Here is a 26195-nt window from a genome sequence, read left to right as displayed (position 1 = left end):
GGACGGCGGCAGCGGCCGGGGTGCGCGGAGGTGGTGCCGCCAGGGGGAGGGGCGCGGCGGCGGCGGCGGAGGAGGAGGAGCCCGGGCCGCCGCAGCGGCTGACAGCGGCCGGAGTAAACAAGCCGCGCCGCCGCGGCCCGGCCGCTGCCCCCGCCCGCGCCGGAGCCGGAGCCGAGGCGGAGCCCTGCCCTGGTCGCCGGCTCGGCTGAGGCCGCGCCGCCGCGCCTCCCCGCCTCCGCGCGGTGACGCTGCTGCCGGGCGCGGGGACCGCGCCGAGCCCAGGCCCCCGCCGCCGGGCTCTCCGCTCGGCCAAGGGGCGCCCGAGCCGCCGCGACGCTCGCCTGTAAAAGTTTCCCCGCCCGAGCTCCCTAGGGTAAGCGGCGAGGGCGCGGGGCCCGAGGAAGGCAGAGCGTCGGGAGCCGGGCCGGAGGGGAGCCGGCCGTACCGGGCCGCTCTGCCGGAGGAGCGGGCTCCGCGGCACGGGCGCCCTGGCGGGGGATGGTCGGGGGCGCTGGAGCCGAGGCAGCCCTGACACGGGCCTCTCGGGCCCGGCTGCCCGCCCGGCTTTCGAAACTGCCCTCGGGGCCGGCCCCGAAGGTGGAGCTGTGGGGAGCAGGAAGGGCGACCCGCAGCCCACCTGAGCGCGCCGGGCCCGGCTCGGCCCCCGGCCTCTATCGGTGCCGGTACTTTTCCGCTTGGGGCCGGGGCGAGCCCTCTGACCTCAGGAAGCGCCTGCCGGGGCCCCCGCTGGGGGCGGGATGGGGAGAGAATTCCAGAGGCGCTGGGTGCTCCCGCCTCCCCGCGGTCCTTCGGGGGCCGCCGCCGGCTCGCCCACTCCGCGGCCGGGGAGGGCCTGTGCTCCCGCCGGGGGAGGGGAGGAGCGGCTGTTCCGCGTGGCGGAGGGGATTATTCACCCCCGGGGCCTCGCCCCCGTCCGCACACCTGGGCGGCGAGAGACTCAGGTGACGGATCCGCGGGCGCTGGGAGGCTGGCTCAGGACGGTTCTGGGGCTGCCTCCCGCGGAGGCCTGGCCGAGGCCCCTGCTGCCCCCGTGGGGTGGCTGGACTGAGGGGCGGCCTGCTTGCCAGACAGGTCTTACAGCAGTCACTTGTCAGGTCAGTACCTGCTTTCCATCCATTCCCTACCCTTTGCCCCTGGGGATGCAGACCTTCCTCCACCGGAGGGTGTTGGAGTTCTTTCTGCCTTGGGAAGTGCTAGGGTGATGTGGCCTAGCGAGGGCTGGGCAGCTGCTGTCCAGGTATGGACACAGCATGGGAGAGTAGCCAAGCCTGACCTGTCTCAACCGTAGCCGCCCAAGTTTTACTATTTACTATATTGGACTTCTACGTAAGATTTGATTTTTAGAAAGTGATTCTGTGACTTAAAAGAAAAAAGTTTGAAAACCTCTGGTCTAGCAGTTTTTACTACCAAGGAAACTTGAGGCCCAGAGAGAGGAAGTTACTTGTTTAAGATCACTCAGCAAATGAGTAGTTGAGTGGGGACTGGAATTCAGAATTTCAGCAGAGCCTTCAATGCCGGTTACGGGACCTGACTTGGTGTCTCTTTGCTGGAGAGAGTTGATCAGTTTTCCCAGGCAGCCCTGTCCACGTCAGACCCCCAGTGCCTGGGAAACAGCAGCCAGATGGGGGTAGTTTCAGTTTGGGTGCCTCAGAGGGGCTGTGTCCTGTGTCGGGAGATTCCTGGGGCTGGAGAAGCGGGCTTTGATAAAAGCCAGGAAGACCACCCACAGCTCTCCCTGTGGCCACAGCCTGGAGCTGAGTCCCATGTGAGAGGGCATCACAGGAGGCTAGAGATACAGCAAGCCTCTGGGTTTGAGCTAAACTAGGACTCAGAGGGTGAGTCAGAGTCTGGGATGGGGGTGGGGAGAATCCCATTCATTCATTGTTCTCAGTGCCTGCTCTTTTGGGAGGTGGTCCTCCTTCCCTCCAGGATGCTGAGGCAGAACTATCTGGGGGCTTCAGGCTCTGTGGAAGCCATATCCACTGCTCACCATGGCTGGTGATGCTGGGCAGAGGAAGGCTGGTCCCTTCTTGGGGGATTGTTTGGTTGGGCCTGAAGCCTGCTTTCTTTTTGTGTGCTGCGAGGTGATAGCTGATTGTCTTTAATGCCAAGCAGCTGCAGCTCCATCCACAATGTGCCGGAACCTGGGCTGGAATCAGATGAACCCAGTCTTGATTTGGGAGCTACGTGGCTCACAGCTCTGTCATCAGGAGGTGGCCTGCTTGGCATCTGGACCAGGCAGCTATTGTGGGAAGAAGAGTAGAAGAGGCTTTGTTGCTATCAGGTTCTGCCTGATAGGGCCCCACATCCTCAGTTAAATGAGAGTCTTGGGGTCTCTTCATACCCTCGGGCCAGATATCTGGCTGCCCAGCCATTGCTCAGACCAGCTTTCTGGAACTTGGTCGCCCAAAGCATCATGGGGCTGTAGCTTCTGGCCTGTCCGGGAACCCTGTGGACTCTGCCCATCAGGGTGAGGAGGAGCTGCATTGTGGATGCCTCCTGCCATCAGCTGTCAGGTTATTTTGGTGTAAACTGAAAATACTCCAAGAACTGTGTGTTGAGTCTCTCCAGTCTGCAGGGTGGGACCACAGCAGGAACAGGCAGGGAGGCTGGTTGTGGCTGAGGGCAGCCCCTAGGGTTCCCAGTGGTGAGCTGCCTGCCCATCTCCCCAGGGCCTGGGTGAGCCAGGGAGCTTTGTTTTGCCATCCAGCAGAGTGGCCTCCTTTGGGACCGGACCCTAGGAGTGGTGGGTGCATCCCAGGCCCTGTGGGCAGTGCTCTGCTCAACAAGCTTGGCACTGAGGTGGGATACCTCTTGTAGCCCCACTAGGACCTTCCCCAGCTCCTCCCCACCCCAAGGGGCTTGGCTTCTGGCTAGCCAGGGGCCCTATGTGGGGACAGTTATGTGGCCCCAGGCAGAGAGGTCCAGCTGTCTGTTTGCTGAAGGAGGAAAAACAACATGGGGACTATTGATTCAGCCTCACCTTGGTGCTCCTGGCTCAGCAGCCAGTGTTTGCCCTGGCTGCCCGGGCTCAGATTACGCAAGGCTGGTGGGCGTGGAGCAACCGAGGGGCTGCCGCAGGCCTGCAGGCCAGGGCTGGGTGGCCCCAGCGTTTCCCAGGAAACAGCGTAAAAAGGACCCTGACTTTGCTGATGGTCGCCTGTTTGGGCCATAGAGGGAAGGTGAAGCCACTGCGATCCCCCATGCTCAGGCCCCAAAGCCCCCATCCCACCTTAGATTGCCCACTCTTTCTTACCAGGGACTGTGGGTCTTTGCAGATAACTCCCTACTGGGTCTGCTTTGCTGAACCAGGAAACTCTAGTGAGCTGTGTAGGTGCTACTCATTAAAAAACGAAAAAGCCAACATTGTAATCCTTTATAATATTTTATAGACCTGGGTAATTAGGAAAATATACAATGGCATAAAGAAGAAAACAATTACTCATAATTCTCACCATCTTGAGAGAACCATTGTTAACATGTTAGCATGTGTCCCTCCAGATTTTGCTCTGTGGTTATATATAAGCATACACATATAAATAGTTTTTCAAAAACCAAGAGGGATCGTGTGTATCTATTGCTTTATAACCCATCTTTTTGACTTTGATTCTGGCAAGCATCTATTCAGTTCTTGCTTCTGGTTTTGAGTGACTCAAACCTTGTTACTTTTCATCTTGCTCCTGGATTCTTGTGTGTGGAGGGTCCATCTGTCCACCTACCTGACTGCCCTCAAGGGGCCGGATTTTCACCCCTCTCCCCCAGTGCCCCTTTCAGTCCTGGATTGGGCCTTGGAGGGGAAGGCATCTTTAGTGCGTGGCTGGGAAGAGACTGACTCTCCCCCTTTTCCTTGCTTGTTCCTCTCAGAGCCGGCAGCCCTCGTCCTCCCCGCACAGCCCTGCCTGTCCCGGCCCCATGCCCCCGCCAGCCAGCCCCGGGCCACAGGCAGTGAGCAGGTACACGACAGCCGAGGCCCTGTGACCAGGCCAAGGAGACGGGGGCTCCGGGGTCCCGGCCACCTGTCCCCCCCCATGGAGCTGAGGCCCTGGTTGCTATGGGTGGTAGCAGCAGGAGCCTTGGTCCTGCTGGTGGCCGATGCCCGTGGCCAGAAGGTCTTCACTAATACCTGGGCCGTGCGCATTCCTGGAGGCCCAGCCGTGGCTGACAGTGTGGCACGCAAGCATGGCTTCCTCAATCTGGGCCAGGTAGGTGTTCTTCCCTCCTGCTGGACTAGGCTTAGGACATGGTCGGGGGTGGGGCCGGTGAGGGCAGGGCACCGGGAGCAGGAGCTCTGGGGCTTGTCTTCTCAGGGGCATCTGGGTAGGAAGCGTGTTCTGGCCAGGGATGAGAGCCGTGTTTTGTCCTGCCCTTGGGCTTCTAACTCAGTGGACCAGCATATCCCAGGGAGGGTGAGCCCCCTTGGTCCCTGTGCCTCTTGCTAGGTCCTGGGCAGGGAGCAGGTGCCCACCACCCTCTGCCGTTGTGAGCCTCCCCTCGCAGCCGGTTGTCCACCCCCATCCCCCGCCTCTCCAGGGACTGACAGATGGAAAGCCCAGCTCAGTCTCCCTGCTCTGTTGCAGATCTTCGGCGACTATTACCACTTCTGGCATCGAGCAGTGACAAAGCGGTCCCTATCACCTCACCACCCGCGGCACAGCCGGCTGCAGCGGGAGCCTCGAGTGAGTGCAGCCCCAGCCCCTCCTGCTGCTGCCCTTCCCTTTCTGTTTTCAGGAGGCCTCACTCTCCCTCCCCGCTCCTCCACCCACACCATCTCTCCCTCACTCCCTCACAGGTAGAGTGGCTGGAGCAGCAGGTGGCAAAGCGACGGACCAAACGGGACATATACCAGGAGCCCACGGACCCCAAGTTTCCCCAGCAGTGGTACCTGGTACGTTGTCTCCCCAGCTGTATTTATCCATCCACGGAGGGGTCCTGCTGGTGGATGAGGCTGACTTTGAGGCTTCCACTCAGTCTTCATCTGTCTGCTGAGTAATCTTTCTCTAGCCCATTCTTCTAAGCCTGAGGAGTACCCTTCCAGAGTCCTTTGTAATTCCGTGGAGCCCAGACAACCAGTGGTGGCATTTCAGGAGCAGGGGCGGGTGGAGAAGGAGTTTTTGGGGGTGACAAAGGGATTCTTCAGGGTTCCTGTAACCTCCCCCCACAGCCACATCTCATAAGTGCGGGTGATGGGGGTGGGTGTCTCTGCAGTCTGGCATCACCCAGCGGGACCTGAACGTGAAGGACGCCTGGGCCCAGGGCTACACGGGGCGTGGCATTGTGGTCTCCATTCTGGATGATGGCATTGAGAAGAACCACCCGGACTTGGCAGGCAATTATGTGAGGAGATGGGGGAGGGAGGCAGCGATCCCTGGCGAGGGGCATCTAGGGATGTTCCTGTTCTGTCAGTGTGGTCAGGCTGTCCCTGATGATGGGCACATCTTTTCTAGGATCCTGGGGCCAGCTTCGATGTCAACGACCAGGACCCTGACCCCCAGCCCCGGTACACACAGATGAATGACAACAGGTAAAAATTGGCAAGTCCTTGGCCTCTGCTTCCCTTCTTTCTTCCACTGAGGCAGCAGGGCTCAGTCTGTGTTAAGGCATGCCCAGCCCGAGAGACTGAAGTCTTTTCCACAGTCCCGGTCTGACTGGAACTCTGAGGGAGGGTTTGATGAGAGCGGAGGTGGCCATAGGCTGAGTGGAGTGTGTAGAGGGGGAACTGTGCACAGACATGGGACAGCCGTCAAGGATGGAGCGGTGTGTGACCTTTCCTGCTCCTCAGGCTGCATCTGCCATTCTCTATCCACTGCTAATGCTGTGCTCTTGGCCCTGACAGGCATGGCACGCGGTGTGCGGGTGAGGTGGCCGCAGTGGCCAACAACGGTGTCTGTGGCGTTGGCGTGGCCTACAATGCCCGCATTGGAGGTGCGTGTGGGCTTTGGCCTCCCTGTCTTTGGGAGGACCCTTCGGGTGGGATTCTCCTCTGCTCACTTCCCATCCAGCCAGTGTCTGTCACTTTTCCCCTCTGGATCCTTGGACCACATGGATCTTCTTTGGAGGATTCTTAGCAACTCAAAGAGCTGAACCACCCGTGCTGGTGGCCCTGTGCTGCATGGTGGAGGGAGTGTTTCTGAACAGGCGTCTCCCTAAATCTTCACCACCCACTCTGAGTCCTTACATGGCAGGCCTTGACCACCATGGTCCTTTGGGACCCCAGAGACACATCCTAGCCTGGAAGGTGTGGTTGAGGGCTGAGGTGCTCTCTTTTCCCCTGCCCGGGTCTTGTCTTTGAGAGGCAGAGGCAGCAGCCGGCTGAGGAGTTAAGGGGCTTACAGTTTCCAAGCACCAGCCTCTGGGTGCAGGGCTGGGTGTGCTCCAGGGGCTGCCCCTGGCAGCTGGACCCACGCAGCATCCCTCTCCCCGCCCCCCTCTGCGGCCAGGGGTGCGCATGCTGGATGGTGAAGTGACAGATGCAGTGGAGGCACGCTCACTGGGACTGAACCCCAACCACATCCACATCTACAGTGCCAGCTGGGGCCCCGAGGATGATGGCAAGACCGTGGATGGGCCAGCCCGTCTTGCTGAAGAGGCCTTCTTCCGGGGGGTCAGCCAGGTGAGGTGGGGGTCCTGGCCCAGCCCTGGACACCAGGCCCAGCCTCTGAGGGGCAAGCTGGGCGGCACTATCTTTTCCCTACTTTCTTCTTTGTGTTTTTCTGTACCTGTTTACTTAGTCTTGTGTTTAATTTTAATTTTACACGGAGCGTGTTTATTAAAATGTTAAGGGATTAGAAGGACAGAAAAAGAATAAAGTAAATAAAAATTGCCCATAATTCCACTGTCTGGAATCACCACTGAGCGTTTGGGTGGTGGTCTGGGTCAATTTTTTTTATGCAAAAACATAAGGTACATCAGGGATCTCACAGGGGAATGGGGGTGGGGGTGGATAGAGGGTCCCCGGAGAATGAGGCTCCAGCCTTCCCAGTCTCCAGCAGTGTCTTCCTGCCAGGCCTCCCCCAAGTCCTGTTCTCTTGAGTGACCCCAGCCCATTGTGTCCACAGGGCCGTGGGGGGCTGGGATCCATCTTTGTCTGGGCCTCAGGAAATGGGGGTCGGGAGCACGACAGCTGCAACTGCGACGGCTACACCAACAGCATCTACACGCTGTCCATCAGCAGCGCCACGCAGTTCGGCAACGTGCCCTGGTACAGTGAGGCCTGCTCGTCCACACTGGCCACGACCTATAGCAGTGGCAACCAGAACGAGAAGCAGATTGTGAGTCTTTTCCCAGGCAGAGGCTGGGAAATGGGGCTGCCTGCTGGCTCTGCCCAGGGCTCTCTTTCCAACCCCATCTGCCTCCCACCTGCGTGTGGCTGGGTGGTAGTGGCTAAGGCATCATGGAACGGGAGTTGGGGGGCTCTCTCAGACCCTTGGGGGCTATGGAGCTATTGCTGAAGCCCCTGAGAAGTGTATACTCTCCCTAAAAACATACATTGCTCTTAATGATCTCCAGCCTCTAGTTCAACCCCCTTGTTCCTTGGGAAGCAGGCCCGGAAAGGGCCCGGCATTGGCCTGTCCACAGCAAGTTAGCAAGGCAGAAGCTGGGACCAAAGTGTCTTGGCCCTGGCTCCCCATTTATGGTGCTCAGGGCCTGTGGGCAGAGGGAGGGCAGGTAGGTGGCCTCTGGGGCCTTTTACCCTCACAGGCCCAATATCATTCTGGTAGGTGACCACTGATCTGCGGCAGAAGTGTACAGAGTCTCACACAGGCACCTCAGCCTCAGCCCCCTTGGCAGCCGGCATCATCGCTCTCACTCTGGAGGCCAAGTAAGTGGTAGGGCTGAGGGGCAACCCTATCCCCCACTAGCGCCCTCTGCTGGACAGCCCTGGGTCTCCAGCCTTCTCCAAAGAGATTGAGCCCTCAAGCCTCTCCATTGCTCCTTTGCAGTAAGAACCTCACCTGGCGGGACATGCAGCACCTGGTGGTACAGACCTCAAAGCCAGCCCATCTCAATGCTAACGACTGGGCCACCAATGGTGTAGGCCGCAAAGGTGAGGACAGGGTGGCCAGTGGGCTGGATGGGCAGTTGGTGGGGGGCACTCTGTGCCTCCTAGCTGACTCTGCCTTCCCTGCCCTACAGTGAGCCATTCGTATGGCTACGGGTTGTTGGATGCAGGTGCCATGGTGGCCCTGGCCCAGAACTGGACGACAGTGGCCCCCCAGCGGAAGTGCATCATCGACATCCTCACTGAGCCCAAGTGAGGGCTGGACCCTGGCTGGGAGGGGGCAAGTGGGACCCAAGGGTCGCAGGGGTGCCCACTGGTCCCCCTGGGCCAGGCTGATAGACCATAATGCTGCTGTCTGCACAGGGACATTGGGAAGAGACTGGAGGTGCGGAAGACCGTGACCGCCTGCCTGGGGGAGCCCAGCCATATCACACAGCTGGAGCACGCTCAGGCGCGGCTCACCCTGTCCTACAATCGCCGCGGTGACCTGGCCATCCACCTGGTCAGCCCCATGGGCACCCGCTCCACCCTGCTGGCCGCCAGGTGCTTACCCTCCCCACTGCCTAGCTCGTCCTCTCTCTTACCCTACCTGCACTCATTCATTCATTCACTCACACAGTCCTGACGGTCACCAAATACTTCTTCATGGGGGCACTGGTGGCGTTTTGGGAGAGACGATTTTGTCCTACAGGACTGTCCCATGTTGCAGGAATCTCTGATTCTGCTATTAAATGCCACGTCTGTGTGCCTTCCCATGTGTAATGCCCTTGCACATTTCCAGAATCTTCTGGTTCAGAACATGTGGCCTCTTGGGAAACAGAGCCAGCAGGCAATTCCGTCCCAGCACTGGGGGAGGGTGTGTGGTCCGTGTGTTGTGGGCTCAGTGTCCCCTGGCTGGGGTCTCCCAGAGGCCTCAGGCAGCTGTGTGTCCTTTCCTTTCCAGGCCACATGACTACTCTGCAGATGGGTTTAATGACTGGGCTTTCATGACAACCCATTCCTGGGATGAGGACCCCTCTGGCGAGTGGGTCCTAGAGATTGAAAACACCAGCGAAGCCAACAACTACGGTACTGGGGGCGCTTGAGGGCTGGGGAACAAGGAGAGCTGGCGGGGTCTGGGGTGCCAGGCATGGTCCCAGTGCCCTCTAACTCTTATCCCCCACAATAGGGACGCTGACCAAATTCACCCTCGTGCTGTACGGCACGGCCTCTGAGGGGCTGCCCACACCTCCCGAGAGCATCGGCTGCAAGACCCTCACGTCCGGCCAGGCCTGTGTGGGTCAGTCATGGATGCTTTTGGGGTTTGGGGGCCCAAGGCTGAGGGGACAGAGGGTGCTCGTCCTAAAGGAGGAAAAAGGGTGTGAAGAGACCCTGGGGCCCTTGAGATGACCACAGTTCTCCAGCGAGGAGCTCCTAGGGCCACCAGTGACTGTGCTTGGGGCTGAGGTCCACAAACTCGTGGCTCGATGGTCAGGGGGAGGTTAACTGATGTCCACCCTCTCTCCTGTGCTGGCAGTGTGCGAGGAAGGCTTCTCCCTGCACCAGAAGAGCTGTGTTCAGCACTGCCCTCCAGGCTTCGCTCCCCAAGTCCTCGACACACATTATAGCACTGAGAACGACGTGGAGACCATCCGGGCCAGCGTCTGTGCTCCCTGCCACGCCTCGTGTGCCACATGCCAGGGGCCAGCTCCCACAGACTGCCTCAGCTGCCCCAGCCACGCCTCCCTGGACCCTGTGGAGCAGACGTGCTCCCGGCAAAGCCAGAGCAGCCGCGAGTCGCCACAGCAGCAGCCACCCCGGCCACCACCCCTGGAGGTGGAAACAGAGCCGCGGCTGCGGGCGGGGCTGCTGCCCTCGCACCTGCCCGAGCTGGTGGCCGGCCTCAGCTGCGCCTTCATCGTGCTGGTCTTCGTCACTGTCTTCCTGGTCCTGCAGCTGCGCTCGGGCTTCAGCTTCCGAGGGGTGAAAGTGTACACCATGGACCGTGGCCTCATCTCCTACAAGGGGCTGCCGCCCGAAGCCTGGCAGGAGGAGTGCCCATCCGACTCAGAAGAGGACGAGGGCCGGGGCGAGAGGACCGCCTTTATCAAAGACCAGAGCGCCCTTTGACGAGCGCCTACTGCCCGCCCCTTCGAGCCCATCCCCTCCTTGGGCACTTTTTAATTCACCAAAGTATTTTTTTATCTTGGGACTGGGTTTGGACCCCAGCTGGGAGGCAAGAGGGGCAGAGGTGGCTTCCCATCTTGGGCCACCTGACTGCCTGGGGTGGGACCGAAGGACCAGCTACGGGGGCAGGGGAGGACCTCTCCCCACTGTTAGCACCCCTCCATGCGGAGAAAGGAGTGAAACCTTTAGGGCAGCTTTCCAAGGTCCAGGCCCCAGCCAGAGGTCCCTGCAGAGTGAAGAGGGGCAGCCCTTCCCTCACGAGATTCCTGACCTGGGCTGCAGCTCTTGCCCTCCCCTGTCCCTCTAAAGCAATAATGGTCCCCATCCAGGCAGCAGGGAGGCTGGCCTAGTGGGTATTTGAAGCAGGAGGCCACCTCTCCAAGGGCTTTTGCATCCCTGACCCTGTCCCCAACCTCTCTGGTGAGCCTTGGGCGGAAGCAGTGAGTGTAGGAAGGGACCAAGGCAAGGCAGGTACTTCCAGGGTGCGCACGTGTACACATGTGTGTCCCTTTGCCCATCTCCACTACAGCTGGCTGCCTGCTGAGTGAGGCTGGCCCGGCCCCATGCTGGTGTCCTGACCACCCTCCCCTCTCTGGCACCCTCCCCTCCCGCTAGGGCCCAAGTCCCTGTTTTCTGAGCCCGGGGCTACCTGGGCTGTTGGCACTCACAGTCCCGGAGCCCCTGGGTGGGTGGTGGGGAGGGACGGTGGCCCAGCCGGCCTCTCCCGCCTCCCACCCGATGCTGCTTTCCCCTGTGGGGATCTCAGGGGCTGTTTGAGGATATATTTTCACTTTGTGATTATTTCACTTTAGATGCTGGTGGGTTTTTTGTTTTTTGGGTTTTGTGTTTTGTTTTTTTTTTTTTTTTTTTTTTTTGTATTTTTAATGGGGGTAGCAGCTGGACCATCACCTTCCCACACCCACTGTCCGCCCTGCTGTTCCCCCGCTGTCCTGGCCCTGTGGTGTGGGGGGCTGCAACGTGTTGCTGAGTGAGGAGTAGGTAAGCCCCACATCCTGAGGCAGGCCAGGCCAGGCGGGCCCCAGGAAAGGAAGATCATGGTGGGAGGGGCAGGCTGTCATCCGTTTCAGATGGGGCTCGTTGTGCCAAGGGCTCATGGGTCACTGGTTCTCCAAATGCCAGGGGTGGGCAGGCGGTGGTGTCGAGCCCCCTCTAACACTGTGCCCTGGTGGAGAAAGCACTGACCCATCCTGCCCCCCAAGTCCCTCTCTTCTGACGTGCCTTTCACACCCCTCCCATTAGGACAATCAGTCCCTTCCCATTTGGGAGCCCCCTTTTCTTTCTCTCCCCCAGCCCCTCTTGGCACCCAGCCACCTGCCCAGGGGTGCCCCCTCCTCTCCTATCCCCCCTACCCTTGTGGCCAGCCCAGCTGGTTTTGTAGGATACTGGGTTGGTGCACAGTGATTTTTTTTCCCTTGTAATTTAAACAGGCCCAGCATTGTTGGTTCTATTTAATGGACACGAGATAATGTTAGAGGTTTTAAAGTGATTAAACGTGCAGACTATGCAAACCAGGCCTGGTCTCCAGTGTGATGATAACTGTTCTTCCCAGAATCCTGGGGCTGCATCTGGGATGGGATGGGGTGGGGGTAGGTAGGGGTTGGGGGCAAGTTACATGCCCACATGATGTCCTGCCTGCCTCTAGGTGCCCAAAGTCCATCTCCCGAGGGGTTTAGGGCCTCCTTCAGGTGAGATGTGGAAGGGGACAGCAGCTGGAAACAAGTCCTGGGGTGGGACAAGTAAACCCCAAGGGTGGGACTAGCTAAGCACTTCCACCCCCACAGGCCTGAACTCCAGAGGGGTGGAGAGTAATGGCCTGTGTCCAGTTGCTCAGGGCTTCCCTTGGCTGAAGTGGCCCGGCCACCAGCTATAAGGTTGAGGCCTTTAGTGGGGCCTAACTGAAGCAAGATGACTTTTGCTGGGGAAAGCCTGAGTCCCACTCTCAAAATGCCACACTTCCCCACTCCCCAGCCCAGGCCCCTGCCTGCCCCAGGTTTCCCTTGGGACCAGAAGCCCCTGCCTGGCAGTAAGGGAATGATGCCAATTCCACCAGGATCTGTGCCTGAGAAGCAGGCCTCTCTGGGATATTTACTTGGAAATTTTATTCAAATGGAGACTGGCGCCTGAGCTCTCCTTGGGGAATCCAGTGGGTGGGGAAGCCCTGGACTAGGCTTCCCCCTTCCTCTTCTGGGACAGCCCTGGCCTGCTGCTAGGACTGCCCGCCTGCCCCCAGGCCCTGGACCCCAGGCTTCTGGGCCCCATGCAAACCTGCAGCCCCGCCCTGTGCCAGGCGCCGACCGCGCACCCGCACCCGTGGGCCCCTTCCCTGTGTTCTCCGGCGCTGTCCGGGCCCTGGGGAGTGCTGGGCGCAGGCTGCTCTCTTCTGGGCCATTCTTTCCTGGCCCCCTCCTCCCTTCCGTTTCCGCGGCTGGCCATAAGGCCGGCTGGAGGCAGCAGGCCGGCGCTGGGCAGGGGGGCGGACAGGCGTCAGGGGCTCCCGCCCGCCCCTTCCCCTCTGCCGGCCCGCCCCGGGGCCTGGGCCAACTGAAACCACAGGAGGAGGAAGCGCGGAATCAGGAACTGGCCGGGCGGTGCAGGGCCTGAGTCTGAGTCTGTCCTCGGTGGCCCCAGGAACAGCTGCGGGTAACTCCTGCCCCAGGCCCAGGAGGCCGTGGTAGGAGCAGGGGGCAGCGGGCAGGGGGGCTGGGCAGGCAGTCTGAGAGTCGGACACGGGCCTGGTGGGGCAGGGTCCGTGGAAGGGCAGGGGCGGTTGTGGTGGCGGGGCTGTGGCTGCCGGGGGCACCAGCAGGGGCTGGCTTGGCCCTGCCAAGGGCCCTCTGCGCACTGTGCCTCTGCCGTGGGTGCTGGGTGCTGGGTGGAAGGGCCCAGGGAGGGAGGCTCTGGGAGGTTTCTGTTCCAGGGCTGGGAAGGGGACTCCTGGCATCAGGGACGCAGGAAACAATGAGGGCCTTCCCAGGCCAGGCCGCATTTTGTACCTATGGCTATATTTCAACAGGACAGGACCCCACCTCCTGCCTGTCTGTAGCTCCTCATGGCTCCTCTTGGCCCGAAAGCCCCTCGCCTCCCTGTCCCACCGCTCCATTTCCAACTACTGCTTTGCCCCCAGTGGTGGCCTCTCCTCTCTCTCTCTCCAGGACTACACTATGGGCTTTTCTTCAGCGCTATGCAGCCCACAGGGCCACGGGGCAGTGCAGCAGATGCAGGAGGCTGAGCTTCGGCTCCTGGAGGGCATGAGGAAGTGGATGGCCCAGCGCGTCAAGAGTGACAGGGAATATGCAGGGCTTCTGCACCACATGTCACTACAGGACAGTGGGGGCCAGAGCCGAGGCATCAGCTTCCATAGCCCCATCAGCCAGGTGGGATTCTACGGACCCTAGACCTCCTCACCTTCTTCCCACCCTTGACCAAAGAGTTCCTCTGTGTGCCAGGCATGGGTATATCTGCCTGCCCCTTCCTTTCCCGGAGCCCATTGGGGAGGGTTGGAGATTCGGCAGGCCCATGCTTGAGAGCCATCGTCGCGCATTCCCCATCTCACCCGTCTCGTGTGTGCTGTAGTCGTGGGCAGAGATCACCAGCCAGACGGAGGGCCTGAGCCGGGTGCTGAGGCAGCACGCGGAAGATCTGAACTCAGGGCCCCTGAGCAAGCTGAGCCTGCTGATCCGGGAGCGGCAGCAGCTGCGCAAGACCTACAGCGAGCAGTGGCAGCAGCTGCAGCAGGAACTCACCAAGGTGGGTGGGTGGCACTGGGGTTTCACCTGGTCATTTCTGCCTACTTTTTGAGCCTAAACGCGCTGGTTTTGCACAAGAGCCCCTGGATTCTCTGGGGAAGTGGAAGTATCTGACCACAGGCTTGACCCAAGGCCTGCTCCAGCCCTGCCGCAGCTTCCTTCCCGCCTCCTCCCCCACCTCAGGCTGGCCTTTCTGTGCATTTTCTGTCTCCTAACTGTGTGCCTGCGCTGAGTGCTGGGAGTACAAGGATGAGTGATCCAGCCATCGCCTGGGAGGAATGCAGGGTCTGTGACCCACCTCCCGCATTGCACCCGATGGGGTCTGAGAGATAGTGAGAGGAATGAGGGCTACTCTGCCTGCCCTTAGTCCAGGTTGGCTCCTCCCAGGGCCCTAGAGACACCATGAGGCAGCAGCATGGCCCTCTGACTCAGATGTTAAGGACCAGGGCTGCGAAGTGGACCTGCTTGGCATTTGAATCCTTCCCAGCTTCTCAGTCTAGAGACTGTGTGATTGGAGCTATTTATGTGGCTGTTTTAGCCTCCTTATTCGATGTGCTGGGCTGCTGCCTGCACCACACCCCTTCTACCAGCCCCAAACCTAGCCTTTCCATGGACCCACAGCGGCCCCTGGTGGTCAGTCTTGACCCCTTCCACTCTCTCCTCAGAAGATCATGTAATTCAGGGGGTCTGCTTGTTTTTGTAGGCAGTTACTGGAACACAGCCTTGCCCGTATATGTTCATATTATCCATGGTTACTAAAGAGCTACAATGGCAGAGCTGAATAGTTTCAACAGAGACCGCATGGCCTACAAGCCTAAAATGTTTACCATCTGGCCCTTAAGAAAAAGGCTGATCTAGTCTATGCATTTAGCTCAGCTACAGATGGAGAAGCTGAGGTTCAGAGGAGAGGAGTGGAGCTTGCCCAAAGTATGCCAGTGCACAAACAGGGATCTGGGATGAGAACTCTGGTGTTAACCATCTATGGTTCCTGCCACCAGGAACGGAATTTGCGGGACTCAGCGCAAAATGAAAATGTGGGGCCCCTTGTCATAAAATTAAGAATTTCAAGATGGAATCAATAGAGCATTAAACCAATCACAGAGCCCTTCTGAGTGTGGAGTTATGTGCCACAACTGCACAGGCTGCACACACACCTGCCACCAGATACTACTCTAGGCCAAGGAGGGACAGTTGTAGCCTGCCCAGTCCACCTCTCTGCCTCCCTCAGGGACCTGCCCTTAACCCAACTCCTCTGACCTTAACCTCAACGGCAGAGGCTAGATCCCAGAGGTCTCCAGGCTCTTCTTGAAGGATGGACCTGGATGTGCTGCCTGCCTGGACTGTAGGACCTGTTTAGGGCTTCACCTTGAGCAGGAATCTCCCATGCCCTGGGGACCTACTGTCCCACTTGGTTTCTTCTCTCTCTCCAGACCCACAGCCAGGACATTGAGAAGCTGAAGAACCAGTACCGAGCCCTGGCACGGGACAGCGCCCAGGCCAGGCGCAAGTACCAGGAGGCCAGCAAAGGTCTGGGGCTGCCCTCCCTCCCTGGCAGGGCGGGAATCCCAAGCCAGCTCAGACCAGTCCCCAGGTACTCAGGGAGGGGACGCTGCCTAGGCCTCTGTGCTGTCACCCACACCCCCTTGCCCCCACCTGTCAGACAAGGACCGTGACAAGGCCAAGGACAAGTATGTTCGCAGCCTATGGAAGCTCTTCGCTCACCATAACCGCTACGTGCTGGGCGTGCGGGCCGCACAGCTGCACCACCAGCACCACCACCAGCTCATGCTGCCTGGCCTGCTCCAGTCCCTGCAGGACCTGCACCAGGAGATGGCCTGCATCCTGTAAGCCCACAGCCCCGCCCCACCCCCATCACAGCCCTGAAGCCCTGCCCCTGTGCCCAGAGGCAGGGTCCAGAAAACCCAGCCCTGTCAAAGTGATAGTCACATAATCAGGTGCCAGTCTACTTACATCCAAATTACATCATTCCAGGGCTGTTACTGCAGGGTTTTATTGTATTTATTGAACACTGTTCTAGCCTCTGTGATACAGCAGGGAATGTAGACAAAAATATCTGCCCTTTAGACTGTTCATTTGTGAAGAAAGAAAAGGAAATCGATAAAATACAGGTGATAGGTGCTATGGAAAAAATAAAACAAGGAAAGAGAACGAGGAGACGGGGGACAGGGCAGGAGGTTACTGTTTGAAATGGAGTGGTCTAGGAAAGCCTCAGAAGTATGGGAGTGGGCCAGGGGGATATTTGGAAAAAGGCCATTCAAGGAAAAGGGACCAGCAGGCTCACAGGCCCCGACATGGGACAGTGCCTGAAATCCAGGAACAACAAGGAAGCCAGTGTAGCCTATGCAGAGTGAGGGAAGGGCAGAGTCGGACACAAGGCTGGAGGAGTCCAGGGAAGACAGAGGGTCCAGCAGGACTTGGGCTCTGTGTGGACCAGAAGAGTGACGTGATCTGAACTGTCTTAAGTATGGGTGCTGTGCTGAGAATAGACGTCAGGAGGCAAGGAGAGGACCAGGGAGACCAGAAAAGAAGCTCCTGCAGTGATCCAGACCACAGACCATGGCCACTGGATAGGGCGGTAACAATGGAGGGCAGAAGTGGTCAGGTCCTGGGTGTACTTTGAAGGCAGAGCCAGTGGAGTTTCCTCATGGATTGGAAGCAGGGTGTGAAATAGAGCAGTCAAGGATAACTCCAGGAATTTAGCCCCGAGCACCAGGAGATGGTGTCTCTGTGGAGAAGGTTATGCAAGAAACAGGTTCAGGAAACAAGAACAGGAGTTTCTTTTTTAGCTGGGGGAGTTTGGGTGTCTAAGAGATGTCCAACAGGACGGTTTGAGTAGGTGGATGGTTACATGAGACTGGAGCTCTGAGAGGCGCTGGGACTGGAGTTATAAATGTGGGTCAGCAGCACATCCATGGCTTATGTGTGTATCAGAACCCCGGAGTCCCAGCTGTTGGGCTGACTGTCCGGAGTAGGCATGTTTGTAGCTCACATTTACCGAGCACTTCCTCGCACCACACACTGCACATAGGCTCTTATTGGGTCCTTACAACTCCCAGGAGATGCCAAGTAATTTGCCTGTAGTCATTTGGCTGGTAAATGATGGGTGTGGGGTCAACCCCAGGGTGGATCCAAACCCAGTTACATGAGCCCCAAGCTTCCCAGCCATGCCCAGCCTGAGGCCCTGCTGACTGGGGTTCCTGTCTGGGGGCAGGAAGGAGATCCTGCAGGAATACCTGGAGATTAGCAGCCTAGTGCAGGACGAGGTGGTGGCCATTCACCGGGAGATGGCTGCAGCGGCTGCCCGCATCCAGCCTGAGGCTGAGTACCAAGGCTTCCTGCAACAGTATGGGTAAGCCCCTCCTTGCAGCTCTCGAGGGCCAGGGCTGCTGGCCTGTTCACTGACGGGCACTGTTCCCCGCAGGTCCACACCTGACGTCCCACCCTGTGTCACCTTTGATGAGTCGCTGCTTGAGGAGACTGAGCTGCTGGAGCCCGGGGAGCTGCAGCTGAACGAGCTGACTGTGGAGAGCGTGCAGCACACGTGTGTGGTGGCTTGGCTTAGGGCCTGGGGGTGGATGCTGTCTATACAGAGCTGTGGCCAGCCCACCAGGCTTGTTTGGCTCTGCAGGGATGCATCTGAGGGGCACGGCTCTAATACTGCCCTTCCTCTGGGCACAGGCTGACCTCAGTGACAGATGAACTGGCTGTGGCCACTGAGACGGTGCTCAGCCGCCGGGAGACAGTCACTCAGCTGCAGCACGAGCTCTGCAACGAGGAGCAGAATATCCACCCCCGGGAGCGGTGAGTGGGGCCCACCTACAGCAGCCTCCTGGCCCTCCCTTCCATCCCTCTGGCCTGCCTGACCCACTGCCAGCCACTAGCAGCAGGCTGAGCCCCTCTCTCTCCCTGACCCTTCCACCTGCCCCTGCCTGCAGGGTGCAGCTTCTGGGCAAGAAGCAGGTGTTGCACGAGGCGCTGCAGGGGCTGCAGGTAGCACTGTGCAGCCAAGCCAAGCTGCAGGCCCAGCAGGAGCTGCTGCAGGCCAAGCTGGAGCAGCTGGGCCCCGGCGAGCCCCAGCCCGTGCTGCTCCTGCAGGATGACCGCCATTCCACCTCATCCTCGGTGAGCCGCCCACCCACTGCCCACGCTGCCAGCCATGCCCGCCAGCCCGCCCCAGACCGCGCTCCTCATTTTCGCCCTCCCCCTCCCCAAGCCTGGCCACCCGCTGACGTCTGTCCCTGGCCTCAGGAGCAGGAGCGAGAAGGGGGAAGGACGCCCACCCTGGAGATCCTTAAGAGCCACATCTCAGGAATCTTCCGCCCCAAGTTCTCGGTGAGTGGAGCCCAGCCTGGGCCGGCACCACTGCCTTTCTTTAAGGGGTGGACCAGGCCAGGGGCCTCAGAGATGTACCCTGGGTTGCCCTAGAAAGGTGGCTATTCTCATGCCACCTCTCTTTACTGAGGAGTCCCCTCTTCCCTGGGATTCAAGAAGAGACCTGCAGCCTTGTTACCCTGTGGCTCTCCCTGCTCCAGGAGTGGGTGAGGGCCTGGTGGAAAAAGCAAAAGCTTGGTTTGGGATCAGCCAGCCTGGGCTCCCCATCCCAGCTCTGCCTGGAGCAAACCTGAGCAAGTTTATCCCTGGCTTCAAGGGTTATGGATGGCTCTGTGTGGTACTCGGATGGTTTGTGAGGGGCAGAGACAGACAGATAGATATTCCCCAATTGGCCCTGGCTGGCCTGGTGGCCTCCCATGACGAGCTGGCTGACTGACCCCTCCTTGCTCCCCACTTCCCCTTTCCAGCTACCCCCACCACTGCAGCTCGTTCCAGAAGTGCAGAAGCCCCTGCATGAGCAGCTGTGGTACCATGGGGCCATCCCGCGGGCAGAGGTGGCTGAGCTGCTGACCCACTCCGGGGACTTCCTGGTCCGGGAGAGCCAGGGCAAGCAGGAGTACGTGCTGTCTGTGCTGTGGGACGGCCAGCCCCGACACTTCATCATCCAGTCTGCTGATGTGAGTGGGGCCTGGACCCAAGTCTTCCCCTTCCCATCCTTCCCCTCCCCTCCACCTCATCAGGGAATAACCTTGAAAAGGTATGAAGGAGCTACCTTGTCTCAGACGCCTCCCTGGCAGAGCTGAAAGAGGCCACAGAGACTACCCAGTCCCTGCACTGAAACAGAGGCTTAAGCCTTCAGCGTGTGTTCACCCGTAGGATGGGAGAGCAGACTTGTCATGCGCCATCAGGTTCTGCCTCTGCCACAGGTCTCTGCCTCGTGTCCCAGGCAGTCCCTTTCTCCCTGCTGCTTTTCCTCTCCCTTCCCAGGGCTCAGGCCCCTTCAGCAGTGGAGGCTGTTGACCCCAGGTCCCCCTGTCCCACAGAACCTGTACCGACTAGAAGGAGACGGCTTTCCCAGCATCCCCTTGCTCATCGACCATCTGCTGCGCTCCCAACAGCCCCTCACCAAGAAGAGCGGTATTGTCCTGAATAGGGCCGTGCCCAAGGTGAGCCTGCGCCCCGCCCAGCCCCTGCCTCCTGCTTGGGGGTGCAGGTTCAAGCCCACATAGAATCAGAGGAAGAGCTTGCCAGGCCCCAGTATAGATACAGGGTGCAAAGGGACTCCTCACTCCCCAGGGGGCCAGCCTCCCTCTAGTTTGGAATGTCCAGGCCACTTCTGTTCCCTGGGCCACACGCACCAGGCTGGTGCTCCCCGACTTAGTGTCCTTGCCTGGCCCCGGAGTCACCTGAGTGTGATCCTGATGTGATCTAATCCCCATTTTACAGACCAACAAACCAAGGCACCAAGAAATGAAAGACATAGCATTGGTGGGGGATGTTCAGTCCTTCATAGGGCCCAGCATGCCCTCCTTTCATTGACTTCTTACCCCTCCCACTCCTTCCTCCCCCAGGACAAGTGGGCACTAAGCCATGAGGACCTGGTGTTGGGTGAGCAAATTGGGCGGGTGAGTTGAGTGCGCTCTTCCAGCCTCCTGGCTGCCTGCTTTTCCCTCCCCCAGCACCACTGCCTTTCCAGCCCTCAGGCAGAGTCACAACAAGGCCTCATCTACAGAGAGTACTTCGGCCTCCCTGCCTCCTTCTGATTCTCAACGTGTACCTCTGACTCCCCGTCCAGCCACTCTCCCAAAAGTACCCGTCCCGAGAACTCCCCAGAGATGGCTCTGCCACTAGCACCCACCCCCCAGCCTCCTCAGGGAGGGGAGACACACTCTGTTCATGTGAGCTATAAAATACCTGCTCAGGAAAGAAGTCACTTTTCTAAAAATCAAATGCTTTTCCAATGCAAGTGAAAGTGATTTTTGGATTTTCCTTGTCACTTCTCAGTGAACGTGGCAAATCAGAGGTAATTGTCTCTGTCTATCCCCGTGTGTACACTCGGTCCTCTGACTGGAGAGCTGGGATGATTAGGTCTAAGCGTCAGGGGTGGGTGGGGACAAGCTAGGCTGTGCCCTGAGTAGAGAAGAGGACCACGGTCTGCAGAAGACAGGTGGGAACCCAAGACCATTTCAGGGGAATTTTGGCGAAGTATTCAGCGGACGCCTGCGAGCGGACAACACCCTGGTGGCAGTGAAATCTTGTCGAGAGACACTCCCGCCTGACCTCAAGGCCAAGTTTCTGCAGGAAGCAAGGTGGGTGATCAAAATAACCATCACCATAGGTTCCCCATGTGAAGGGTTCCTCTGCGCATGGTGTGACACCAAGTACTTAATCCTCATGGCCCCCATAGTGTGGAGGGGAAGGGGCTCAGGGACCCACCCAAAGTCACACATCCAGGTCTGTTGGCCTCAGAGGCCGAGCTCTTCTCTTCTGCTGTCCTTCTCCCATTCTCCCTCGGGCTGCCTGGGCTTCCTTGGGGCTCCCAGGGCTGAGGAGGTGAGTGTACAAGACCCCAAGGCAGGAGCCTAAGCAGCAGTGCCCCCCCCCGCCCCCCACCAGGATCCTGAAGCAGTACAGCCACCCCAACATCGTGCGTCTCATTGGCGTCTGCACCCAGAAACAGCCCATCTACATTGTCATGGAGCTTGTGCAGGGTGAGCAGAGACAGCTGATCTCCAAGGGTGGGGCTCTCAGCCCAGCCAGATCTGCCCCCATCCCCAGAAGTCTCAACCAGTTTCCCCCCACCCCCAGGGGGAGACTTCCTGACCTTCCTGCGGACAGAGGGAGCCCGCCTGCGGGTGAAGACTCTGCTGCAGATGGTTGGGGACGCAGCTGCGGGCATGGAGTACCTGGAGAGCAAGTGCTGCATCCACCGGTGAGGGCGAGGGCGTGGCAACCTCATGCAACCCCTGCCAGTCCCACAGCCAGCCCCTGCCCCGACACAGGCAGTGCTGTCACCCCACACTCCCCTCCCCAGCAGGCACCAGCTCCAGAGGTGGAGCTTCCCTCCCTGACGGACCAGGAGTCCCAGGGGCAGGGAGCAGCTTTGGTTCATGGCTGTGTCTTGAGCGCCCAGGCCAGGCAGGTGACAGGTGCTCATGGATGTTGGCTGAATGAGCCCCCGTCCTGCTTCGCCCAGAGACCTGGCTGCTCGGAACTGCCTGGTGACAGAGAAGAATGTCCTGAAGATCAGTGACTTTGGGATGTCCCGGGAGGAAGCCGATGGGATCTACGCAGCCTCGGGGGGCCTCAGACAAGTCCCTGTGAAGTGGACGGCACCCGAGGCGCTTAACTACGGTACCTGGGCCTTTTCCACTCTGGCTGCAGGGCCCGATGCTGGGCGTGGGTCCTGACCCCTGGCCCTCTCTGGCCAGCAGACGCGGGCAGCCCACTCACACTGCCTTACCTCCTGGCAGGCCGCTACTCCTCCGAGAGTGATGTGTGGAGCTTTGGCATCTTACTCTGGGAGACCTTCAGCCTGGGAGCCTCCCCCTATCCCAACCTCAGCAATCAGCAGACTCGGGAGTTTGTGGAGAAAGGTAAGGGAACCCTGCGGTGTGACAGCAGCCTCCAAGCCAAGCCCTCTTCTAGTGTGCCAGCTGGACTCTTCCAGATACCCTAATCTTCTAACCTTCCCAGTGGAGCAGAATAAGAATAATCAGGTGGCTACCAAAACAGGAGTGACCCCTTGTTATGTGCCAAGCCATACACTATTCCATTTACTCTTTACAGCATGTGAGGTAGGTCCCTTTTACAGAAGGAAACACTGAGGTTTGCAGAAGCCACACAACTAGCACACGGTGGCCTGAGATTAGAACCTCTGTGTTTTTGGTGAAGAAAAATGTGTCCTTATGAACGGTGTGCCTTAAGCAGCTCCCGTTGCTCAAGGTATGCCCTCAGGGGCTGCCAGAGGCCCTCAGACCCCCTCCTCATGCCCAGTGTGCTGTGCCTGTCCTCACAGGGGGCCGCCTGCCCTGCCCGGAGCTGTGCCCCGATGCTGTGTTCAGACTCATGGAGCAGTGCTGGGCCTACGAGCCCAGGCAGCGGCCCAGTTTCAGCACCATCTACCAGGAACTGCAGAGCATCCGAAAGCGGCATCGGTGAGGCTGGGGCCCCACTTCTCAAGCCAGTGGCCTCTGCAGGCAGGATTGTACCTCCTCACCAGCTCCAGCTCACACCACTGGACAGCTCTTCATTGTCCTGGACTCCAGCCACCGGTATCCATGCTGCCAGCAGGGATGCAGCACCGTGTCTGCTGTGCATCCCTGCTCCTGCCAGGGCTTCCTCCCCCAGGCAGAAATAATAAAACCACTTGTGCCCATTAAGTCCTCTTGGCATGTGCACTCCTCTGGAGGGCAGGTCTTAGAAGGAGTAGAGGCTCTGTAGCATGGCCTTGAGGGAGGAGGAGGACCAGCAGTGGTCACAGGGCAGAACTAACAAGGTTTGGTAGTTGCTGGATGTGAGACGTGCACGGGGAGGAAGTGGGGAGATCAGGATGATATACAGGCTTCTGACCAGATGGTGGTGTTATTCCTGAAAAAGGATCATAGGCAAAGCAGCAGAGCTGCAGGAAGGATGGGGAGTTTGGAGAAACTGCATCTGACGGGCCTATGGGGATGTGTGACCCATAAGTCAGGAAGCCCAGATGTAAAGTAAAGGCTGGCAACTGAGGTTTGAAAGTCACTAGCTTATAAATATTAGAGACACTATGTATGTGTATAGCAGTCACATGAGATTCAGGAGGGAAGAGAAAAGTGTTAGGGGAAGTTAAAGTTCCACTCAAAGAAGACGAGAGTGGCTGCAGAGAAAGAAAACACTTTCCATCTCTCAAGACAAGTTTACTGAGCCGTGGGGTAGCAGAGCAGGGAGCCCTCAACTCACCTCCTTCCCTAAGTTCCCCCCTCCCAAATCTACAGAGTTATTTGAAACTTTTCTAGCTAGTGAAGATCAGGAAGACAAAGATGTATGAACAAACTGAAAAACAGAAACTGGGAAAGATTTACAGCACCAAAGAACAAAGCAGGCAGAAATTTGAGGTGGAATGGCCACCCCTCAAGAAAGTTCAGGAAATAGTTAACATATATTTTCAAAGAGCTAAAAGGCCTAAAACTTGTTTAAACAAAAGGAAATCAAGATAGAGTGTGATGTGATGCAGTGAAAATACTGAGAATTCACAGTGGAGCCCCATCAGAAGTGGTAAAAAGCAGAACTGAAGAACTTCTGCTTCTGATAGGATGTGGTAGGTCTCCTCAGGCCCCCACACCCATTGCAACAGCTAGGAGGAAACGTAAGGTGAAGATAGTAATTTTTAAAGAGTGGCAAGTGGTAGGAGAAATATAGACCATATGAACTATAGTTTCAAGGAGGAGAAAGTCTGTCCAAGTTGACCTGGTGATGGGTGGGTAGTTTTTTCCCTGAGACATTTGCTGATCTGGGACATCTCTGATGATCAGAATTGCCCCAAGCAGAGACTCTATTGGGGGAAAAAGAAATGGACAGTTTCTGGTGCTTACAATGACTATGCTATGGACTGGCACCTGGAGGAACTCGAAATGCAAAGCCAGCTTTCCACCATGGAACATTTGCTGTGTTCTAGAGCCATGTGGGCAACTAGGAAGAAGCTGGGTTGGAAAGGCAGGTGTTTAGAGGGAAGGGGCCTGAAAAGAACAAATAACTAGTTTCCCTCTCAAGATACTGGCTAGATTTTAAACACCAATGAAATGGGCATTACCCAGTAAGTGTTTGTCATTAAAGGGAAGTGGTACATCCAAGGGCAGAGTAAAGCAGGCATTAATGGAATCTCCTATCTGCATGAAAGGGTGCTCAGGCACCAGATGTGGCTATCCCCAGGGGCAGAGTCTGTGCCAGCACCTTGGGGTCCTCAGGGTCCTCAGTATACTGAGATGCCTGAGGACCCAGGCCTGGCTCATGGACAGATGTAGAGCATTAACAGCCAGTGGAGTGTCCTGAACTTCTGCAGCTATGCAACCACAGAGAACACCGGTTACCACTTTGCACGGAAAAGGGAACAACACACAATGGGCAGCGCTGCTGGCTATGTGCTTGCCCTGGAAAACATGGCACAAAGTCAATTCCCAACACACCTTGTTACATTATGGCTACTTGTGGGCAGCAGCCAATGGGCTAGCAGTCTAGAGTCTAGCAGCAGGACAGCTGCATAATCAAGTCCCCACTCCTGTAGGAAAAGCATGATGGCAACAGATTATATGTGACACTTGTCCCCTGTTCACAACCCATGGGGATCGTGATGGTTACTTTATATATCACCTTGGCTGAGTCATGGTGCTGAGATATGTGGTCAGATATGATTCTGGATTGTTTCTGTGGAGGTGTTTTTGGTTAAGATTAAGATTTAAATTGGTGGACTTTGAGTAAAGCAAAGTATAGAGTTCCCTCTATAATGTGGGTGGGCCTTATCCAATCAGCTGAAAGCCTGAGCAAGAGGGAATTCGGCAGCAGACGGCCTTTGGACTTGAACTGCAGCATCAGCTCTTCTCTGGGTCTACAGCAGGCTGGTCTACCCTCTAGATTTTGGACTTGCCAGCCCCCATTACTGTGTGAGGCTCTTCCTTAAAATAAATCTATATCTATCTATGTAGTTCTACCTACATCTATTTATCTCCAATTCGTTCTTCTCTGTAGAATCCTAATACAGGGATGTCCGTGGAAAAGGACCCTTTGACCATGAACATCAGTGAAACCAACAAGCTGTCAGAACCACTGCCACCTGGGTACACTGTCACACAGGACATGGCAGCTCATCTGTAATCCAGGGCCAGGCTAATTAACGTGCCTGGATTACTAGCTACACAGTGGAGTGGCAGAGGGAGCTCTGGAGCACAAAGTCTGGGGCACTGAACCTGGTTGGTCCTAACAAATTATTATGTGTCCTCTACTTTCCCCTTGAGGGTACCGCTGGGCATTGCATCGATGCAGTAGATGGCTTTTTCTGGGTACAACACAGCAATTCCTGTCCGCACAGTGCATGTGGGCCATAACATTCAAGGACTCCTAAATGGACTATGTTGCATCTTTGGGTTCTTCAAACACATCCAGTCGGGCAACAGCACTGCCTTTACAACCAAGAGTACTCAGGGGGCATTTGCTGGACATTTTGTGCCCTGTGTCACCAATAGGTGGCAGGTGCCAACAAAAGATGGAATGTACTTTTAAAGAAGGAACTAAAACAGATAAGTGAACAACCGAAGCTCAGCTCTCAGTGGACCCCACACTCGAACAAGATGGCGTGGATTCAAAATGTGGCCATTCCAGGGAAGGATGCTTCTCATTTGGACAGAGTGTTTAACTATGAGGTTGGGAAGGAGAGAAGAGGCCCCAGTCGGCTATAAGAGACTCAAACAACATATTTAGTCCTTCTTACTCTTCTTTTCACCCTCTTAGGCCTACCTCCAAGAAACAGGCTATTGGAGCTATGGTGGCAAAGAGGAGCCAGAGGGTGGAAAATTCTAACCCGATGCTTCTTCTACTGCCCTGGATATACTTACGGACATCAGGCTTGTACTTGTCTGCCAAACACCAACCAGTCTAAACTATGTAGTGTAAGTGGTGATAGACAATCGTACTGCCTCAGGCTTCATGCTGGTCAGTCAAGGCAGCAAATATGCAGTTGCCAACATGTCTTGCTGCACTTAGGTTAATGAACCAGGAAAAGTGGAGTGCTCTATCTCTCAGGTCATAAACAGGGTGGCTCTCAGGTTGATCCCCAGTGGTATCTGGGACAGAGTGGTTTGGCTCCAGATAAGGAGACTGGCTGTGGTCTGTCCTGCAACTGGGCCTGATCATCCTGCTGG

At 57.6% G+C, this 26195-nt stretch overlaps 2 protein-coding genes across 10 annotated transcripts in view; both read left to right on the top strand.

Moving 5' to 3' along the window:
* Positions 1–11719, top strand: part of FURIN (furin, paired basic amino acid cleaving enzyme) — a 30363-nt gene extending 18644 nt beyond the window's left edge. For 3 of the 7 annotated variants that reach the window (XM_045516737.2, XM_045516738.2, XM_045516736.2), the window contains 16 exons: positions 3886–4223; positions 4329–4427; positions 4599–4697; positions 4811–4906; positions 5227–5355; positions 5466–5542; positions 5855–5943; positions 6459–6631; positions 7077–7289; positions 7740–7840; positions 7962–8065; positions 8155–8272; positions 8384–8563; positions 8964–9088; positions 9189–9299; positions 9537–11719. In XM_045516737.2, coding sequence (XP_045372693.1) covers positions 4050–4223; positions 4329–4427; positions 4599–4697; positions 4811–4906; positions 5227–5355; positions 5466–5542; positions 5855–5943; positions 6459–6631; positions 7077–7289; positions 7740–7840; positions 7962–8065; positions 8155–8272; positions 8384–8563; positions 8964–9088; positions 9189–9299; positions 9537–10129 — 2481 coding nt within the window. In that variant the 5' untranslated portion in view covers positions 3886–4049 and the 3' untranslated portion in view covers positions 10130–11719. Of the gene's footprint in view, positions 1–100; positions 374–408; positions 1116–3885; positions 4224–4328; positions 4428–4598; positions 4698–4810; positions 4907–5226; positions 5356–5465; positions 5543–5854; positions 5944–6458; positions 6632–7076; positions 7290–7739; positions 7841–7961; positions 8066–8154; positions 8273–8383; positions 8564–8963; positions 9089–9188; positions 9300–9536 lie in introns of those variants that run through there. The other 4 variants (XM_074354269.1, XM_045516735.2, XM_074354271.1 and 1 more) reach the window with 4 other exon arrangements.
* Positions 11720–12386: 667 nt separating this feature from the next.
* FES (FES proto-oncogene, tyrosine kinase) lies at positions 12387–22688 on the top strand. Of its 3 annotated transcripts, none has more exons than XM_074354273.1 (19): positions 12388–12847; positions 13360–13581; positions 13781–13954; positions 15384–15480; positions 15614–15797; positions 17186–17323; positions 17396–17515; positions 17653–17775; positions 17910–18096; positions 18223–18306; positions 18774–18983; positions 19350–19472; positions 19878–19931; positions 20497–20615; positions 20923–21017; positions 21115–21238; positions 21503–21660; positions 21780–21902; positions 22325–22688. In XM_074354273.1, the coding sequence occupies exons 2-19, from the start codon at positions 13369–13371 to the stop codon at positions 22465–22467; spliced, it is 2469 nt and encodes an 822-aa protein (XP_074210374.1). In that variant the 5' UTR covers positions 12388–12847; positions 13360–13368; the 3' UTR covers positions 22468–22688. The 3 variants fall into 3 exon arrangements, with proteins under 3 accessions (XP_074210375.1, XP_074210374.1, XP_074210373.1); XM_074354272.1 differs by having other exon boundaries at positions 12388–12878; XM_074354274.1 differs by lacking the exon at positions 17186–17323 and having other exon boundaries at positions 12387–12878.
* The last annotated feature ends 3507 nt before the right edge of the window (positions 22689–26195 follow it).

This window comes from Camelus bactrianus, chromosome 27 (genome assembly GCF_048773025.1).
Source record: "Camelus bactrianus isolate YW-2024 breed Bactrian camel chromosome 27, ASM4877302v1, whole genome shotgun sequence".
NCBI lineage: Eukaryota > Metazoa > Chordata > Mammalia > Artiodactyla > Camelidae > Camelus > Camelus bactrianus.
This window is presented reverse-complemented; position numbering and strand designations above follow the sequence as displayed.

What these genes read in the sequence shown, in the direction of transcription:
- FES (XM_074354273.1), top strand. Translation starts at nt 13,369, where the DNA reads ATGGGCTTTTCTTCAGCGCTATGCAGCCCACAGGGCCACGGGGCAGTG. An exon ending in GTACCAGGAGGCCAGCAAAG is followed by an intron (nt 15,481 to 15,613) that starts GTCTGGGGCTGC and finishes CCCACCTGTCAG; the next exon opens with ACAAGGACCGTGACAAGGCC. An exon ending in GGCTTCCTGCAACAGTATGG is followed by an intron (nt 17,324 to 17,395) that starts GTAAGCCCCTCC and finishes TGTTCCCCGCAG; the next exon opens with GTCCACACCTGACGTCCCAC.